The following is a 19,203-nucleotide window of genomic DNA, read 5'->3' as shown; positions in this document are numbered from 1 at the left end:
CGAGGGGAGTTTCGTCGTCATGGAAACCCCGGTAGATGGCAGCAGTGTTCGACAAAACATATACAATTGAATACATAACCCTAACTTGGATGAAGTAAAGATGCTCAACCTAACCTGTAACCGGTGACGTAAATGTCAGAGAATATTTATCGCGCCATAAAGATCTCAATAATAGTCTGAGAAAATGAACAAAAGAGTATTAACATTTCTCTGCTTAGTACTAAATATATTTTTTTCAATACTTATTGTATTGTTAAATAAAATGGTGTACGTGAGGATTGGATTTCCAAATGTCACCCTGTCCATGATACACTTTGCAATAACATTTCTTGGGCTAATCATTTGTGAAAAATTGGATGTATTTTGTATAAAAGATGTTGCCATTAAAGAAATGGTACCTATCGCCCTAACTTTCTGTGGGTTTGTTGTCCTTACTAATCTGAGTCTGGAACACAACACGATCGGCACTTATCAAGTTACTAAAATGCTTACAACCCCCTGCGTCGTTGTTATGCAGGCAATATGTTATAAAAAGAAATTCGGTTTGCTTGTTAAACTAACATTAATACCCATCATAGCTGGAGTTGTCATCAACTTTTATTACGACATTAGGTTTAATATTCTTGGGACTATTTACGCTACTCTAGGTGTTATTGTTACATCTCTGTATCAAGTTGTAAGTAGGATAACTCTCACTGCTTTATGATGAATTCCGTAACCTGTTTCATACTTGAAGCTCATGGTTTTGCACATTTTTTCCAGTGGGTCAGCAGAAAGCAAAAGGAATTCCAAATGGATCCTATGCAGCTCCTTTATTATCAAGCACCGTTATCTGCAGCAATGCTGTTTGTGATCGTACCATTTCTGGAACCCATTGGTAACACCCTCCAGCATAGCTGGACATTTACAGATATTGTAAGTTGAAAGACACTTTGACTACTTTTCAATACTAAAGTTTAAACATTTGCTAACTAAAGGGATAATTTTTTTATTTCCACAGCTGATGGTGCTGCTATCGAGCGTCGTAGCATTTTTTGTGAACTTAACATCGTACTGGATAATAGGATACACATCACCATTAACGTATCCTTATTCAAACAAGGAATTGTTATTTTAAATGAAATTTTTTAATTCGATGAAAAATTATTATCTACCCAATTTATTTGCCATGCGCACAGCAATTCTCAATATGTTCTTACATAAAGTTTTCCAGTTATAATATGGTTGGACATTCAAAATTTTGCCTTCTTTTACTTGGTGGCGCTATTATATTCCACGAATCACTTGCACTGAATCAGGCTATCGGAATTACTCTGACGTTGATTGGAATTGTATTATATGCTCGAGTCAAGGCAAGTATGTGTTTTCACCGTGCTGGTAAATTTACGGTGTGAAATTTAATCAAATATGGTCTTTTTGTTTACAGATGAAAGACGGCATATCGAATATTTCACGTTTGACATTGGAAGAAGGCAAGCCACTTTATAAGACGTAGCACTTGAACAGAAAAATAATAAAAAGAAAATTGTGATACAATGTGCCGATTTTATTATTTATTTAATATTTCCCTTACTGAAACCTAAGAATATTGAACAAATAGATCTTTTATGATGATGATATAACAGAAGTTTCAAAATATGTCCAATCTGTTCTGAATTCTTTGAATACAATTTTCCCCACCTAGGACCAATCAAATTTTTTTTCCTTCACCCTATTTTCTCAAATATATTTAAACTGGGTGAAAAAAAGTGTGTTCTGTTCGCCAATAGCATTAAAATTAAAAATTATTGCAAAAGCAGGTCGAAGTCATACCTAGGGCTGAACACTGAGTGCAGTATTCAAAGAAATGTAATGAAACTGTCAAATTATATTGATTTATTAGCTTTTATCCCAGGTAAATCGGACCCGACGGTTTAGCTGCAATTTGGGCTTATATACTGAATGTAGGAAGATCATAGTACTCGCGAGATTGATGTAAAAAGCTGCAGACATCTGTTGGTAAAAGGCATAACTTAATGGGATGAATCCGATTGGATGATGTCGTATGTACGTCACATGCCTACCGACGCATGAAAACGGTGAAAACATAATTCACCGCGGCAAACAAACGTAGAACGTAGTAACACCGCACGCCGCGTGAGAGACTTGAAATTGCTTGAAATTTTGCAAAATTTATTTAATTATCAATAATGAAGATTGAGGAGGTGAAAAGTACGGCAAAAACCCAGAGAATTTCTGCACACACGCATATTAAAGGTCTCGGTCTTGACGAGAATGGTATTGCGATTCAGATGGCTGCCGGTCTCGTCGGTCAAGAAATGGCAAGAGAGGTTAAAAAAAATTTTCAATTATTTATTCCACACCTACTTCTACCCGTGGATACCGTTTGAACTTAATGTTGTGTGCCTGTGTTTTCATTTTTATTTAAAATTCAAACCCGTTCCTTCTCGTGTCGTCGTCTTATAGATATATCAAAACAACATCGTACAATCTAACCTAACCTCACATCACTGAAAACTACATACTCCAAAAAGCAAAATACAATATCAGATTTAACAACGGTTTAGAAATATCTCATAAACTCAACAATCTATGTGATACTTGGGTATTTATACTCTTACCGTTCTGAATGATATAATAAACTTCTTGCCCAGTGCCACTGATTTGTTCAACCGCTGTTGAAACAACTATTTCATCAATTATTTCTTTCCTTTGTAAATTGATCATTGTCGCTAACCCACAGCTTGAGTTATAATAACCAATTGTTCATTACAGAGAATTATTTTATTTTTACCTCATTCTTGAATGACATTAATTCTACAGGCTGCTGGTGTTGTCGTCGATATGATAAGATCGAAGAAAATGGCTGGGCGAGCAGTCCTGCTTGCAGGACCACCTGGAACAGGGAAAACAGCAGTTGCCCTTGCAATAGCGCAGGAACTGGGTAACAAAGTGCCATTTTGTCCGATGGTTGGTTCCGAAGTATATAGTTCAGAGATAAAAAAAACAGAGGTACTTATGGAAAATTTTAGACGAGCTATTGGGTTGCGAATAAAAGAAACCAAAGAAGTCTACGAAGGTGAAGTAACGGAGCTGACGCCTGTGGAAACTGAGAACCCAATGGGCGGTTATGGAAAGACAGTTTCCCATGTGGTTATTGGGTTAAAAACTGCTAAAGGAACAAAACAGTTGAAACTTGATCCATCTATATACGAATCTCTCCAAAAAGAAAAGGTTGAGACCGGCGATGTAATTTATATCGAGGCAAATAGCGGGGCTGTGAAACGACAAGGACGTAGTGACAATTTCGCAACGGAATTTGACTTGGAAGCAGAGGAATACGTGCCTTTGCCCAAAGGTGATGTCCACAAAAAGAAAGAAGTTATCCAGGATGTCACGCTGCATGATTTAGATGTCGCTAACTCTAAACCACAAGGAGGACAGGACATCATGTCAATGATGGGACAACTCATGAAGCCCAAGAAAACTGAAATCACCGGTAAAATTTGATTACTTAAGTGCAGATTTCTTTTAGAAATATATTTTTTTCTCGTAATCATTATCAGTATTGTATTGATCAAACTTCAAGTATTGATTACTGTAGTTATATGCCTTAGCAACAGACAGTTCTGAATCTCATCGAATTGTCACCGAATATTTTGAACTTCTCAAAAGAAAAGTTGCAGATGATAAAAATTGAGTGACACTTTACAAACCGGATGAGTCTCTATTTTTAAATGTGTTACATGTATATTTTCAGATAAACTGCGGAAGGAAATAAACAAAGTTGTGAACAAGTACATCGATCAGGGTATCGCAGAACTGGTACCTGGAGTTCTGTTCATAGACGAAGTACATATGCTGGATATTGAGACATTTACATATCTCCATCGTGCTTTAGAAAGTGCAATTGCTCCAATAGTTATATTTGCAACAAACCGTGGTCGTTGCATCATCAGAGGCACAGAAGACATTGCTTCGCCACATGGAATACCACTCGATTTACTCGATAGATTACTAATCATAAGAACTTTGCCATACTCGAGAAAGGAAATTGAACAGATTGTTAAATTGCGGGCTACGACGGAAGGCTTACAAGTTGAAGACGAAGCTTTGCAAACTCTGGGTGACATTGGAACTAGGACAACGCTAAGATATGTCGTTCAGTTGCTTACACCAGCTGCATTAACTGCCAAAGTTAATGGAAGAACTGTGATTAAGAAAGAAGATGTTGAGGAAGTCGGAGCTTTGTTTTTGGATGCTAAATCATCGGCTAAAATCCTGACACAGCATAAAGATAAATACATGAAATAAACGTGTTGCGTTGTTAATCCTGAGACTCGAATATTATTGAACAAATTTTTAGATTCGACGTGGTTATTTTGTTTCTGAATACAATTGTAGCAGTTTTACAATTAGTTTCACATGACTTTTCTGAATGAAAAGACTATCACGAAAGAATACACATTCGCCAGAGAAAATACAACTTATATAAATGTGTTCCAATTACCAATATGTTGTAAATTTAAGATTCCCATAATTGTGAATTGTCTGCAATTTTCCAGTTTTATGTACTTCATATTTAGATTGTAATATGTTATGTTCCATAGACCATGTCAATAAAATTCTTTCATATCCTGCGAATTTATCAGTGTACTGTTATTAGATATAAAACTAAATTTCATTAGCCAAACAAGATGCTGCAAGCAAAATGGATTATATAAAATAGTACAAGCATTTGGTAATGGAATGAAATATTTTTTTGACTAATAGGAAAGGAAAGATTTCATTTGAAAAAGCGATTTCAAGTTATCGCAGATGTGAATAACATTCCGCAATGCACTAACACAGTGTAATCTCCATTAACTGATAAATTATTGCATTTCAGTCGCATTTTCATTGACATAGTCTAAGAATCTCCGCATTGTGCCAAGGTCAACAAAGTTCAAATCGCAATCGAGAGACGCGCACACATCACGTGGCGTCATCGCCTTCAAGTGGTATAAAATCTCAGCTCACGTTTTGAACTCTTAGTTACGCACGGTTTAATAAGAGAGTACAGAGTTCGTTACCAATAGCAGGGAAAACAAGTTTCTAAATATCACTATCAAGTATTAATTTGAAATAATTTAACACGATGCAGTCAATAATTAAAGTTTCTACCTGTTCCCGACTTTTACACACTCAAAAATATACGATCAAGTATGCACGAGCCTTAGTTTCAAACAGTATTAATTTATCCAATTTCGAGAAGTTATTTCCAAAGAGAGAAGAATTCCAAGTAAGACACATTGGACCAAGGGAACATGAACAATTTGAAATGCTCGAGACTATTGGGTTTAAGGTAAAACTGAAGTTTCGTGGACATGTTTGATGATTTACGTTCATATTTTACAATAATCACGGAAACATTATTTTCGCAAAATTAGTTATTTGAAATGTTTTGCAACAGTGCTGTCTTTGTTGAATATGTAAATGTACATATCACACAGATGAAAATCCACTGTAACTAACTGAATTCCAAAAATACTGATACAATTTACAAACTTGTATGATGAAAAGTGAAACAAACGTTTCAAATCTTTATAAAATCTAACTAAACTAAAGAACATTTTTCTTCATCTTAGAGTTTGGATGAATTGACACGATCTGCTGTACCAGAAAAAATTTGCTTGAACGAGCCTTTAAAAATAGAGGAGCCAGTTAGTAAGTACAATATATTTGAATTTCTTAATAAACTCATAATCAAGGAAAAAAGAGAATTGTGTCACATACATTGTTTTCAATTCACGCCTTATTTTTAGTATATCATATCCAGTGTCTCAATGGAATTATAATTCATTTCAAAACATCTTTTTATGGAACAAGATTGTTGAAAGTGATAAACTAACTACGTATTTGGAAACGTACTTGATAAGTGTAAACAAGTTTGACAGAGCCCCCAGCAGAGACAGAGGGTCAAGTGTATTCATTGGGTTATCACAGGGTTGCTAATACGTAAGCTTTGCATATAAGTGGATGCCTGCATGTTATTCATGTTGCGCCTCACATATTGTGCGATCTACTCGTAATAATTAAGTATAGTACTTTGCCAATCGAATAGCTTAGAGGTCTGTCCGTGAGTTTTTTTTTCAGAGCCGTGACGATTGCATTAAACTCTTCTAATTTCACACTTGACAATTTGGTGAGATTCAATTCATCACCGATAAAAATATAGAGTTAAAAAATTCAGTTTTACTATTTCTCCTCAATGAAATTTTTCCATGCAGACACGAGTTGGATAGCATGTAAAAATATCGCGTTATTTATGCGGAGAAATGATATTGCACATTAAACATGAGAAGTGGAATGAATTGATAAGAAACATAATACACACAATCTAGTATGGTTATTCGAATAACAAATTGTGGTAGAACACGTGAGGTCAGATAGGGGACACGAGAGTTGAGTTAATCGCATAAATGAATGTTCCATAGCTGATATAATCACTTTTTATAAAGAGCATACTTATCTTCGGTCAAGAGGTGAAACTGTGACTTGAGATGTGTACTCACGTACTTTTCCTATCAACATCTGACAATTTTCGTAATTGATTTTGTCGAATTTAATAACAACTTAGAACAGACTCAAATAATTTTATCATCTCGTCGGTGATGACTCGTATTTACACATATATTCATTCCGAATATCAAACCTAATTCTCTCACAATTTCTTTTGGCAATAATCACGAAGAAAGAAAAAAATTTTGATTACTTGAATACTTATTAATTCCGTATCCACGATCAAATTTTCCATTTCCAGATGAGTATGAATTAATTAAAAGAATTCGAGAGGTCTCGGAAAAGAATCAAGTTTGGCGTAGCTATATCGGTATGGGGTACCATAACTGTAGCGTCCCACATACAATATTGAGAAACATATTCGAGAATCCAGGATGGTAAGCAAACTTATCATTTAGTACATGGTTATTATTATGTGTCAGAGCACCAATTTCGGCAACAATTGTTTGTGTGTACTACAATCCATCAATAAACTATTAATAAGAATCTTAACTGAATAACGTTAAGAATCCTATCGAAGTTAACTAAAACGTATTCATATTTGACAATTACATTCCTAGGACGACACAGTATACGCCCTACCAACCAGAAATTTCTCAGGGGCGATTGGAGGGGCTTTTAAATTACCAAACTATGATTTGTGAGCTAACAGGGATGGAAGTAGCGAATGCTTCTCTTCTGGATGAGAGCACTGCTGCTGCGGAAGCGATGTCGCTTACTTACAGGCATACTAGAAGAAAGAAAATGTTTTTGTCTGATAAATTACATCCCCAAACGATAAATGTTGTTGTAACAAGAGCTACATCGCTGGGACTGACCATCGAAGTTGGAGATGTATTTAAAGTTGACTTGGCAAAAAAAGATATTGCTGGAATTCTTTTACAGTATCCAGATACAACAGGGCAGATTCGCGACTTCTCAAATGTTGTTGAACAGGCCCATGTTAATGGAGTAAGCGATATTTCTTGCATAGAACAATGTGGTTGATTGCCCAAATATGAAATACGTTTCAGATCTAAATTGTCCACAATTCATTTAGATATCGCTGTGTCGTTGCAATCCCTTATTAAAGTATCTTGAATTTTCTCTTTTACAGACCTTGGTGTGTGCAGCGAGCGATTTGCTTTCCTTAACATTGATCAGACCACCCAGCGACTTTTCAATTGACATATGCATTGGTACAAGTCAGAGATTTGGTGTCCCACTGGGATACGGGGGACCACATGCAGGGTTCTTTGCTTGTCGTCGAAGCCTAGTAAGGTTAATGCCAGGAAGGATGATCGGTGTAACAAGGGATGCCAATGGTGTTGACGCTTATCGTCTAGCACTTCAAACCAGAGAACAACACATCAGAAGAGACAAGGCTACAAGTAATATCTGCACTGCTCAAGCTCTACTCGCCAACATGTCCGCTATGTATGCAGTTTATCACGGACCATCAGGATTGAGAGATATAGCAACCAGAGTGCATAATCTAACTGCAGTTCTCGCTGGTGGATTAAAAGCGGGAAACAACAAAGTCCAAACCGAACACTTCTTTGACACAATCACTGTACTGCCTCGAGATGATCAAGGAACTGTAAGAAAAAGAGCAACAAAAGCTAAAGTTAATTTGAGGTAAGCAAGTGTAGTGTTATAGTAATCAAGACCACGTAGATGATGTATAATCTTATTTCCTACAACTATTGCGATTTTCAAGGTATAACGATGACGGGTCAATTGGAATAGCATTTGATGAAACGACTACACTGAAAGACGTTGATGATCTTCTCAAAATATTTGGCTCAAAGATGACGGCTAAAGAAGTTGTAGAAAGTGATTCGAAAGGAATTTACAGCATCATTGACTCCCCATTTATGCGTACAACACCTTACTTGGTGCACCCAGTTTTCAACACATATCATTCTGAAACTCGAATTGTACGGTACATGAAGTCTTTAGAAAATAAGGACGTTTCTCTCGTGCATAGTATGATTCCACTGGTAAGTGAAAGCTGGAGTGAAACATTGGTCAAAAACGCTATTTACGTTACAGCATGCTCATAAGTTTTCAATTTGAATTGCAGGGCTCTTGTACAATGAAATTGAACTCAACAACCGAAATGATGCCATCCAGTTTCAAAGGTTTCACTGATATACATCCTTTCGCACCAATCGAGCAGGCCGAAGGATATCAGCAACTCTTTACGGAACTTGAAAAGGATCTTTGTGCCATAACAGGCTATGATAGGATTAGTTTTCAACCAAACAGTGGTGCGCAAGGTGAATACGCAGGATTGAGAGCTATCCAGTGTTATCACGAATCGCGGGGTGATGCCCACAGGCAAGTTTGTCTGATACCAGTTTCTGCACACGGCACAAATCCAGCTTCAGCACAAATGGCAGGGATGCGTGTTGAGCCGATTCATGTGAGAAAAGATGGTTCTGTCGACATAGTTCATTTACAGGAAATGATAGATAAATACAAAGTGAATTTATCCTGTCTAATGATCACTTATCCATCCACCAATGGTGTCTTCGAAGAAACCATTGCCGATATTTGCGAAATGGTCCACAACGGTGGAGGGCAGGTATACCTTGATGGAGCTAACATGAATGCACAGGTTGGACTGTGCAGACCTGGTGATTACGGAAGCGACGTTTCACATTTAAATTTACACAAGACATTTTGCATTCCACACGGCGGTGGAGGACCTGGCGTAGGGCCAATTGGGGTGTAAGTAGTACAAGATGATTCTCAAAAATTGACTAAAATCAAACTGGGCATGATGAGGATTTTTTCATTTATAGCAAAAAACACCTCGCACCATTTCTACCTTCTCATCCCATTATCAACCCACTGGCTGATGACACGGATGGCGGTAAACAGAGTTTAGGAACAATTTCTGCGGCACCTTACGGCTCGTCCGCGATTTTACCAATTTCATGGGCCTACATAAAGATGATGGGACCGAAAGGCTTGCGGAAGGCAACTCAAGTAGCAATTCTTAATGCCAATTATATGAGCAAGAGATTAGAAGGTCATTACGTGACGTTGTACAAGGGGACCACTGGTCTCGTAGCACATGAGTTTATCATTGATGTGAGAGATTTCAAGAAAACAGCCAATGTCGAGGCTGTTGACATTGCTAAGAGACTCATGGATTATGGTTTTCACGCGCCAACAATGAGTTGGCCAGTCACTGGAACTTTGATGATAGAGCCAACCGAGTCAGAGGATAAACCAGAGCTTGATAGATTCTGCGAAGCTTTGATTAGTACGTTTTCGTTAATAAGTTACTATTGTTTACTGGCCTCTAAATAATTCTACATACTGTTCTTCATTTTTCAAATAATACTATCCCCTTACAGGCATCAGGAACGAAATTCGGGAAATAGAAAATGGTAAACTAGATTCCCAAATAAATCCTTTGAAAATGGCACCACATACCCAGGAGCATGTTGTTTGCTCAGAATGGAACAGGCCATATACGCGCGAACAAGCTGCCTTTCCCGCTGTAAGAAATTAATAGACTATTAGTATCTTCAACTTTTCTTTCTCAAACACTGGAAGAATTTCAGATCCTTACCTTCTCAATTAGTTATAAAAAAGTATAATTTTTCTGTGCACTTAATCGTTTTTAAAATAAATGTTTTATTGTTGCAGCCATTTGTGAAAACCGATACAAAGATCTGGCCGAGTGTTGGAAGAATTGATGACATATACGGCGATAAGAATCTGTTCTGTACATGTCCACAGATTCTGCCGAAATATTAGTTGCCCATAATTAGTGCTATTTATTTATGTGTAAATATTTAATGCAAGATTAGGATTTAAGATTGTACTAGACATATCATCTCGACTCATTAACTTCAGCATAGCATATATTTATTGTATGACGTCTCATAAGCACAAGTATCAAACAATTTAATTCGATAAAAGCTATATTTTTCATAATACAATGCTGTATTTTCACTTCTTTGCATTAGTGACACTATGCCTACAGACCGGGCATGATGTACGCAATATTGTCGAGCATTCGAGAAAGTGTTTGAGGTTTTGCACCATCTGTCTCTGGGACTTGTTGCGTAAGACAGATTAATGGACCAAGAGCACAGAGTAGTGAGTCTAACAGAACCGAAAGACTACCTGAAACCGCTATTTGGCCCTCGTGTTCTTTTAATCGTTCACCAATTATCGTCAGACTTTCACCAAGCAATTTCAAATGAGCAGCTACATCCACAGGCTGCATTCCTATCACTTTGTACATTCCTGTTCCAATGACTGGCTCATTTACTAGATCTTTACCACCACGATTAGATGGTGGTGAAACTGGAATATTTCCTACCACGGAAGGTACTCCAAGCTGTATTGTCTTTTTTGAAGGGGAAGGTTTTGTTTCTTTACCGTTTCCTGAAAATTGACCAAAAGTTAACTTAATATTGGCAAACCAGCTTCATAAAAATTGAGCTTTCAGATGATCCTCAACATGTCCTTTACCAATTTTGTTAATGAATTTCTTTTTCGATGAAGGTGGAGGCATTTTCCATACTGATTCATCTTTGACTGCGATTGCTGCGCTGGGCTTTGACGCTAGACGTTTCGCCCGTCTTCTCCAATTGTACTTTTCCAAGTTCGGCACAGTTGCCCATAATTCACCAAGACGCTTTGAAATAGTTGCAAAATCTGAAGCAATCAATAGATCTCTTTCAACATGTAACCGGAAAGTTGTTCATTTTCACGATACATAAGATCAATTAAATAATTGATATTGAAGATTGTCATATCATAAAAAAACAGTAATATTTATCAACGTTTGAAACCTTCTCAATGAAAAGAGACGTAAGGAACATCATACCAAATCTTTAAAAAATTATATCTTACTTCAGAGCATAACTAGCCACTATTTTTATCTACTAAATAGCGAGCATAGTATACGATTTTACTGCAGCGTATCAACATCAATATTCACTCACCCATTTCAGGATATTGCTTCATTAATTCGTGTCTTATCTCTTTTGCCCACAGCATATAGGCTGTGAAGCGTGTTTTCTGTAAGATGAAATTTTATTCATTTATCAATCCAAGAGCAAAGCAACATTCCAGATGGTTAATTTTAGGATGATTTGTCTCTCTTACGTTTGAAAAGTAGTCATGAATAATTGAAAAGTAAAAGATATTATAGTTTACTTACACCCTTATCCTTTCGTTGAGCCTTCATTCTGCCAATAATCTTACCATCCTTGATAATTAATTTCTTCTTGCACTTCTCAAGCATGTACAAACTATTTGCCTGTGAGGGAGCTTCCTGACCGGGTGGTTCAAGTCTCCTGAATCCGGTTTCTCTATCATCAATCAATAAGGGATCCACTTCATCATCACTACCAGATTCTAAGCTATATCTTTCCTCTTCGTTCATTGCCGTATCATCTTCAGAATAAGAGCCAGAGGAGTGTCCTTCATTTTCGGACAACGGCTCAGCCTTAACTCTGCCGATGTGGGATCCAGAGTTTTTGCGTTGCCGTTGAACAGGGGCGTCTCCATGCTGAGATGAATGACTTTGAGTAACTTGCTGACGATGCGCCTCATAACGCTCTAGCAAATGCTGTGCGTGTAACTGTTGGGCTTTTTGTCGTTTGTATTTATTGTCTGCTATGTCATCAGGAGACTCAAAGTCCATAAGTTTAGAGGACTTTTTACGCACGCGACCACTACGTGATATCCCTGTAACCTCTAAATCTGAAATGTAAAGCCAACTAGATCTTGCCAAAAGAGGATCAGGGATAAAAACACATCGCATTACATCTAACTACGCTTTTAAATCCAAATGAAAGACTTCAAAACTACCAAACTATTGAAAAGTAGGATTCACTACGCAAATTGGATTTACTGGTCAGAACTGATGAAGGGTCGGCCTATATATTGGGTGTAACTCAAATAAAGTATTACTTGCAGCAACTTTCTTGCCAAAGTTAATTACGATGTAAACTTACAGGGTTGTTGCAAAATTTTTTTTTCCAGATTCTCAAGCTTAACCAGTTTTCAGGAACAAAGAGATGATTTCTCTCAGATTGTTTCAAAGTATAGAAATTTACAGTTTCAATACGTCAAAATTATCACATTCCAACTTAAACAATTCTAAATTTCTTTTAGCAATAAGAAAATGCTTATCAAGTTAAGTGAGATATGAAATTATTTGGGAACCATTGAATGAACAAAGTCCAATAGCACCCTGTAATACTGTTTTAAATTTCAACTTTACACAATTTACTTTGTTATTCGCAATTATAATAATAATATTGATTTGCAGACAGCATTTTTTGAACACAATACAAATGTATTACTCCCTACGAACAGAAATCTAGTTCTCAGGTCCCTCTTTATTTCATAGGATGATTGACTCAAATTGAGTGGCTTGACTTTAGAATGGGATTAAATTTCAGGGTATTTAATAGAATTCTTTGGCTACATAGAAATTTTCACGTTTGCGACGACCCTGGTATTGGAAAAATTTTACGTGCGACTTATTGTGAAAAATTTGGTAACATAATATGCGAAAATTTGTTCTAAATATTAGTAAAGTTGAATTAAATAATTGAATGTTAATTTATCGATCCGTTCCAAACTGCGCTCAATTTACGCGCTGATGAATTAGTTCCAACGCCGACCGCGACAAATACACAAGCGCTAACTACGTGGCAAGAGAACGAGAAACTACATGATACGGAGAATAGGCTAAATCGCAAAAACGAACGTTACTACTAAATGAATAAAATCCATGCGCCAATGTCTACGTAAATTTTGACACAGTAGTGTTTAGGATGCAGCTAAGCTAACCAAATTGCTTATATACGCGTTTTGGACGTATCTCACCATCCGTTTTTTGATGACGTTTCGGGGACGCGAACGATTCCATTTCGTCGAGCTGGTCGAAATGTTTCTTACGCCGCTGTGCTTGGGGGTTCTCAAGTTTTGGTACTTGTTTTCGAATGTCCGCCTGCATGACGGGGTTGTTTAAATTAAAACAAGCTTCAAGTTTAGTTAAATGATCGTACTTCTTTTTCAGTGCTCGTAATTAAATTAGACCAATTTTACACACACACAATTACCCTGATCTTTTAAAAACAACTGCAGCGTTGCAACCGAAACTGTAGTGCGCATGATCCGTCCATCTAGGTTGAATTACTGTTTCGTGGCGACTCGATTTGCGCGCGAAACTGACATCATCAATGAGTTATTAATAATTGTAAATTACTTGAAAAAGAGCAGATGATTCAAACATTCAATATTTTCCATTTAATGCACTGAATATCGAGTTACATAATGTTTAGAAAAAATTAAAGGTTAGATTTACGGTAAATGAGAAAAAGGCAATTTCATAGCTGTACATACAAAATTCATTTTATTTATAAAAAACCATATGTCTGACTTGAAGTGCATCTAAAAGTCATCTTCCTGTTGCCACCCATCTTCCTCAGATAAAAACCGTCTTTTATGAGTAGTATTCATGTACGGTCGCAACGCCCACTCTGAATCAGCAGCAGCAGCATTGTCTAATGTGCCCAATTTGATTTCGTACAATTTAAGTTGAAACCTGGGACCGACTTCAGACATTTCAATATCCTTGCCATTTATTTTCTTGTAATTATGATGACGGAATGAAATATAGTCGTCGTGATTAGCAAAAGTGATTATCCTTTTGCTGTCCTCCTTAGGTACAGGAAACAAATGCTTTAATATGCTGACAGTCCTCTGTCCCAGTTTAGTTTTAAAGTTGTGAAATATTAAATGCGGATACTGTTCAGACATTGTTCCAATGTCTGGAATATCGTGACGCATGACGACGTCTGACATGGTGAAATAGGCTGTAGGTCCGTAGGGCAGATGGCAGATAACCAGGGTGTCTGGAATCCCTCTATGCTCGTGCACCATGATAAAATCGGTCACGTCATTGGCACGACAGGCGTGAATTAGCTGTTTCATTTCGTAATTACCGCGATTCATCCTTTGGGAGTTTGGAAATATGAGTCTGAGCTCTTTGACGAACATTTTCAGCCGCGAGCTGGGGTCTCGCGATGTCGTTATAACTATTTTCGGGTCCTCGACACCTGCCCATCGGTATTCGTCGTCCTCGTGCGTGCCGATTGCTCCTCCCATCTCCGTACTGATCGCTACGGCCATTTCGGGGCCTGCATCTTCCCACTCGATTTTTTTTTGCAAATGCAATGCATTCTTCCTTAGGTCGTGATGGATCGGAGTATTCTCTTCTAGGCTATGTTTTAACCTCTCTTTCTTGTCCTGGATCGTCTTCATTTTGTCCTGTACTGACTTTCGATAGAGGTATTCCCGCCTCAGTCGCGCTTGTCTTCTCAACATCTTCGATTTTTCGTTTTTATCAACCCTTTAGCACACAATAATGCGTTATTTATTTTTCACAATTTGCGAGGCTGCCGTCAAACAAGCATCAAATCCGATGCAACACACGTGTTTTGCTACTCGTATTCCATAGGTTGAGTAAAAAGTAGAGAACTTACGCTACAGCTAGATATGAATAGCTAGACATCGGGCAATTCTCGAAGTTTTTAAATTCGTCTCAAATTCGGTTGAAGCGTGAAATCAATAATCGACGTGCTATAATTATGAACGCATCTTGTAAAAAACGAACAAGGCTATGCAGTCTACCGTACAAATAATGATATTTTCCACGCGTGTTGGAGTACGTTAATTATTTATTTCACGTTTAAATCAAATTTGACTCAGAGTTTCAGCCCTTTTTAAAGTTTTGACTCACGGCCACCAGCAGAGCGTTGCGGACACCTAAGACAACGAATTTGATGAAAATTTCGGACAATGTGCGTTACTACATCGCCCGTGAGCACAGGCGTGGATGACAGTAGATGATAGATGCAGTTTTATAGTGGTTCGTACAATCAATTTTGATAGATCATGGAAGAAGCACCGTATAAATTAAGTTCCGTGTTAGTTGGTCACAGTTCTGATGTGCGAGCTGTAGCGGCATTTAAGGATGGAAGTCTGGTGTCAGTCTCGCGCGATAAAACCGCTCGCCTTTGGAGGCCGAATGAGTATGTCGAAGCTCTAACCTATATTCCTTTGAATGTCCCACAACGAATTATTATTGTCCCTGTGATCGAGGCAACGTGTAAATGAGGGATTTTCTTTTCATTGTCAAGCTCCCCGTTTGGTTGTTCCATAGTTGACTAGCGAACGGAAATTCGCTTCGTTGCTCAGGTTTTCATGATGCTTGACCCTCCGCAATAATTAACTTTCAGATTAAATGCCGGATACACGGAATCCGCAGTGCTAAAGGGTCACAGCAACTTTGTGAGTTCAGTATGCGTAATAAACCCCTCTGAACAATTCCCGGATGGCTTTGTAATTACTGGGAGCAACGACAACAATATCTGCATTTACCTGCCTGGGGAAGAGAATCCGCTGCACACTATAAAGGCGCACCAAAACACTGTGTGCAATTTGAGTGCAGGTAAGGAGGAGGGAACATTCCTATCCAGTTCGTGGGATCTTACAGCAAAATTATGGCATATCAACAAGCTGGATTCACCACAACTGACTCTGACCAGTCACACGGCAGCTGTCTGGTGTGTGGCAGATTTGGCCAATGGCGTCATAGTCTCAGGATCGGCTGACAAGCTGGTTATAGCCTGGCGGAGAAATGGCACCATACTCCACAAGTTCTCAGGACACACAGATTGCGTTCGTGGAATATGCGTGATCAAGGACGAAGAGTTTTTGAGCTGTGCCAATGACGCAACCATTCGACATTGGAGTGTATCCCTAGGGACTTGCCTCGGCACTTACTGTGGGCACACGAACTACGTGTATGGAATAGCATCGACGTTTCTGCTGGGCGGTTCACATGTTGTTACTTCCGGAGAAGATAGGACTGTTAGGATTTGGCACAACGCTGAAATCCAACAGACTTTAACACTCCCTGCGCAGTCCATATGGTCAGTTGACATTTTGCCAAATGGAGACATTGTCACTGGATCTTCCGATGGATTAGTTAGAATTTTCTCTGCTAAACCTGAACGTTATGCCGATGCTGCAACTTTGCAACAGTACGACGAGGCCATCGCTAATACCCAGCTTAATGCTGAGCAGGAGTTGGGTGGCATCAAGATTAGTGAGTAGGTATTCTTCCCTGTTTCTTGTCAAATTTTTCTTTCATCTTTGAATATTACTTCTGGAAGGAAAGGGTGTACGTTTAATCCTACGCATCATTGACTTGTTCTAAAATGACATAATTTTAGAATGATTGTGCGAAATTTTTAACATCTTATGTATTTTGATCAAAAACATTAACAATGATGATTCCTGGTGACCCACAGTCTGCCAGATGCCAAAGCTCTACATCAACCTGGACAAAGAGATGGTCAGACAAAAATGATAAGAGATGGAAATACCGTCAAGGCTTACAGCTGGTCGCAATCAAGCAAACAGTGGCAACATGTGGGAGATGTGATGGGTGCCTCTGGTGGTAGTCCAGCCACATCTGGTAAACAATTGTATAATGGTATGGAGTACGACTACGTTTTCTCAGTCGACATTCAAGACGGTGTTCCACCTCTAAAGTTGCCTTACAATAATGGCGATGATCCTTGGTGTGCGGCCCAAAAGTTTATCCATGATAATAACCTTAGTCAACTATTTCTTGAACAGGCAAGATATCAATTTTATCAAACAAAATGTCTTATGCACATGGCTTACGAAGACCCTTCAATGACATTTTCCTGTTTGCAGGTGGCAAACTTCATTGTAAATAATTCTCAGTCTGCCCCAGTTCTGAACGCCGAACCCCAGTTCGCTGATCCTTTTACAGGAGGAAATAGGTACATACCAGGATCTGGAATTCCTGGAAGAACATTACCAAATAATGTGCCAACACCGTCGGCTAGCTCTTCCAGTAGTTCTGTGTCGCAGACATATATACCGCATACTACCTATTTGAAATTGGAGCAAGCCAATGTTCCAGCTATCACTGGTGATGAATGATTGCATATTTTTTGCACATAAAATACCAGTAATTTTGTTACTACTAAAAATATACAACAAATAATTTGTTAAAATTTCCAGAAAAATTACTAGAGTTCAACAAAAAGATTGACAATGGCATTCACACAGTTTCGGAGGAATGCTTAGACCCATTTGTAAAACGATTGTGCAGTCAAAACGGAGACGAGGTTGGAGCTGATCCAATTGAAATGTTGAAAATATTTTTGAATTGGCCAAATAACTTGGTGTTCCCAGCACTAGACCTTGCAAGGCTGGCTGTACTTCGACCAGATGTTAACTCGCAGCTATGCAATGACGGATTATTGGCGGTGCTGAGGCGGCACATCAAAACTGATGCACTTCCAGCTAATCAAATGCTAGCTTTTCGAGTACTAGCTAATATGTTCTGCCATAGTAAGGGTGAAGCATTGGGTCTACATTATAAAGACGAGTTACTCAAGACGATACTCGACCTTTCGTCTCTTGGAAGTAAACATAACCAGGTATAACCGGTACTTCAACATTTATTCTGACATGCGGGACGGTTTGATCAGCGCCAACGTTCTTAGAGCTTCTATCCGTACATGTTTTCAATCCTACAATTAATCAATTTACAACTGTTGTTTCAGATTGCGATAGCGAGTTACCTGCTTAATCTAATAGTGGCATTGAATAAACTTGACGATACACCTGGCAGAACAAGAGTACTTAATGTGATGTTTGCCGTTTTGCCGCTCTTGACTGAGCCCGAAGCAATATTCAGAGGGCTCGTTGGGTTGGGTACAATTTTGGCAGCAACACCAGACCCCGAGGATCGTGATAAATTAATTACAGCTGTGCGACAGTGCGAAAGTGCACTGGCTGTTATCAAGACAATGTCCGAATGTTCGACCAATAGCCCTGCACAAAATAAACTTTCTAATTGTTCCAAGCAAATTATTGATCTAATTATGTAAAGAATTCTTACTGTCAAACTTTCGTATTTTTAATACTGAAGGAGAAAATATTCATTCGGCAATTCGAATTTCTCAAAATAATTAAACTCACGATTTCTTCGTAATTGGTTATGAGAGACCTAGTTACTCGAATAGTCTACATAAAATTTTTAGGCAACAAATTCATATCTTCTCGAAATGATTTGGCTCCAATTCGTGGAATTGGGACGGTTTCTTGTTCACGCGAGACCTGCATCAATTATGTAATGTTCATTTATGATAATATTTTTGCATTATTTACTGAATTGCTGTGTGAATATTGATTGATTACATCCATTACATGTACAGTGTGTAGTAGAGTGTGCTACGTGTTACCCATTAAAATTAGCATCATTTGGAATAAAAGCAGTGTTCAAATTTATCGAGAGCACTTTTAAATGAAAGAGGCGAAAAATTATTTAATGATTGTCCCACAACTCTAGCATTGCTGGAGAAAATCTTACGTCTGCGTGTGCTACCAAATTTGACAATAATTGCGACCTTTGATACAAGAATTTTTCTAGTTTTTTTTTTTTTTCTTTTCTCCTAAGCAACCCACAGGGAGTAGTTTTTAATTTATCAGTGAACTTTACTACCCATGTAATGTCTTGAATTCAATGCAGATCACGTTTTTTTTTTTTAGTATTTGATTCAACAT

The 19,203-nt window shown here is 38.0% G+C and overlaps 6 protein-coding genes and 1 long non-coding RNA gene across 16 annotated transcripts; 4 read left to right on the top strand and 3 right to left on the bottom strand.

Annotated features, from left to right (window-relative positions):
- The first annotated feature begins 21 nt into the window (after nt 1-21).
- On the top strand, nt 22-1,536 carry LOC107225628 (solute carrier family 35 member E3). Of its 7 annotated transcripts, none has more exons than XM_046738103.1 (6): nt 50-128; nt 648-676; nt 763-915; nt 1,001-1,083; nt 1,214-1,352; nt 1,427-1,536. In XM_046738103.1, the coding sequence occupies exons 3-6, from the start codon at nt 793-795 to the stop codon at nt 1,493-1,495; spliced, it is 414 nt and encodes a 137-aa protein (XP_046594059.1). In that variant the 5' UTR covers nt 50-128; nt 648-676; nt 763-792; the 3' UTR covers nt 1,496-1,536. The 7 variants fall into 7 exon arrangements, with proteins under 7 accessions (XP_046594060.1, XP_046594059.1, XP_046594058.1 ...); XM_046738101.1 differs by having other exon boundaries at nt 98-196; XM_046738104.1 differs by lacking the exon at nt 648-676 and having other exon boundaries at nt 22-123.
- A 539-nt stretch (nt 1,537-2,075) lies between these two features.
- On the top strand, nt 2,076-4,644 carry LOC107225690 (ruvB-like helicase 1). Its single transcript, XM_015666235.2, has 3 exons — nt 2,076-2,330; nt 2,824-3,499; nt 3,761-4,644. Exons 1-3 carry the CDS (start codon nt 2,190-2,192, stop codon nt 4,312-4,314), a joined length of 1,371 nt encoding a protein of 456 aa, XP_015521721.1. The 5' UTR covers nt 2,076-2,189; the 3' UTR covers nt 4,315-4,644.
- Nucleotides 4,645-4,921: 277 nt separating this feature from the next.
- LOC107225653 (glycine dehydrogenase (decarboxylating), mitochondrial) lies at nt 4,922-10,499 on the top strand. The gene is made up of 10 exons (XM_015666191.2): nt 4,922-5,344; nt 5,628-5,706; nt 6,803-6,938; nt 7,122-7,512; nt 7,658-8,178; nt 8,261-8,543; nt 8,627-9,276; nt 9,351-9,817; nt 9,912-10,057; nt 10,207-10,499. The coding sequence occupies exons 1-10, from the start codon at nt 5,138-5,140 to the stop codon at nt 10,315-10,317; spliced, it is 2,991 nt and encodes a 996-aa protein (XP_015521677.2). The 5' UTR covers nt 4,922-5,137; the 3' UTR covers nt 10,318-10,499.
- Nucleotides 6,273-7,792, bottom strand: LOC124294127. The gene is made up of 3 exons (XR_006903992.1): nt 7,660-7,792; nt 7,380-7,576; nt 6,273-7,291 (listed from the first exon to the last, which is right to left on the bottom strand). It is a non-coding gene; the product is annotated as an uncharacterized LOC124294127 (long non-coding RNA).
- LOC107225654 (HMG box-containing protein 4) lies at nt 10,407-13,680 on the bottom strand. 3 transcript variants are annotated; one of them, XM_015666192.2, is made up of 5 exons: nt 13,414-13,680; nt 11,735-12,279; nt 11,517-11,592; nt 11,041-11,226; nt 10,407-10,953 (listed from the first exon to the last, which is right to left on the bottom strand). In XM_015666192.2, the coding sequence occupies exons 1-5, from the start codon at nt 13,541-13,543 to the stop codon at nt 10,541-10,543; spliced, it is 1,350 nt and encodes a 449-aa protein (XP_015521678.1). In that variant the 5' UTR covers nt 13,544-13,680; the 3' UTR covers nt 10,407-10,540. The 3 variants fall into 3 exon arrangements, with proteins under 3 accessions (XP_015521678.1, XP_015521679.1, XP_046594053.1); XM_015666193.2 differs by having other exon boundaries at nt 11,735-12,273; XM_046738097.1 differs by lacking the exon at nt 13,414-13,680 and adding an exon at nt 12,534-13,281 and having other exon boundaries at nt 11,735-12,273.
- A 245-nt stretch (nt 13,681-13,925) lies between these two features.
- On the bottom strand, nt 13,926-15,056 carry LOC107225634 (U3 small nucleolar ribonucleoprotein protein IMP4). Its single transcript, XM_015666164.2, has one exon. It carries the CDS (start codon nt 14,914-14,916, stop codon nt 13,981-13,983), a length of 936 nt encoding a protein of 311 aa, XP_015521650.1. The 5' UTR covers nt 14,917-15,056; the 3' UTR covers nt 13,926-13,980.
- A 352-nt stretch (nt 15,057-15,408) lies between these two features.
- LOC107225673 (phospholipase A-2-activating protein) lies at nt 15,409-18,949 on the top strand. 2 transcript variants are annotated; one of them, XM_015666213.2, is made up of 7 exons: nt 15,409-15,460; nt 15,524-15,623; nt 15,831-16,706; nt 16,908-17,238; nt 17,320-17,560; nt 17,653-18,074; nt 18,201-18,949. In XM_015666213.2, exons 1-7 carry the CDS (start codon nt 15,445-15,447, stop codon nt 18,525-18,527), a joined length of 2,313 nt encoding a protein of 770 aa, XP_015521699.2. In that variant the 5' UTR covers nt 15,409-15,444; the 3' UTR covers nt 18,528-18,949. The 2 variants fall into 2 exon arrangements, with proteins under 2 accessions (XP_015521699.2, XP_015521698.2); XM_015666212.2 differs by having other exon boundaries at nt 15,413-15,623.
- Nucleotides 18,950-19,203: the final 254 nt, after the last annotated feature.

The sequence above is a fragment of the Neodiprion lecontei genome, chromosome 4 (genome assembly GCF_021901455.1).
Source record: "Neodiprion lecontei isolate iyNeoLeco1 chromosome 4, iyNeoLeco1.1, whole genome shotgun sequence".
Classification (NCBI taxonomy): domain Eukaryota; kingdom Metazoa; phylum Arthropoda; class Insecta; order Hymenoptera; family Diprionidae; genus Neodiprion; species Neodiprion lecontei.
This window is presented reverse-complemented; position numbering and strand designations above follow the sequence as displayed.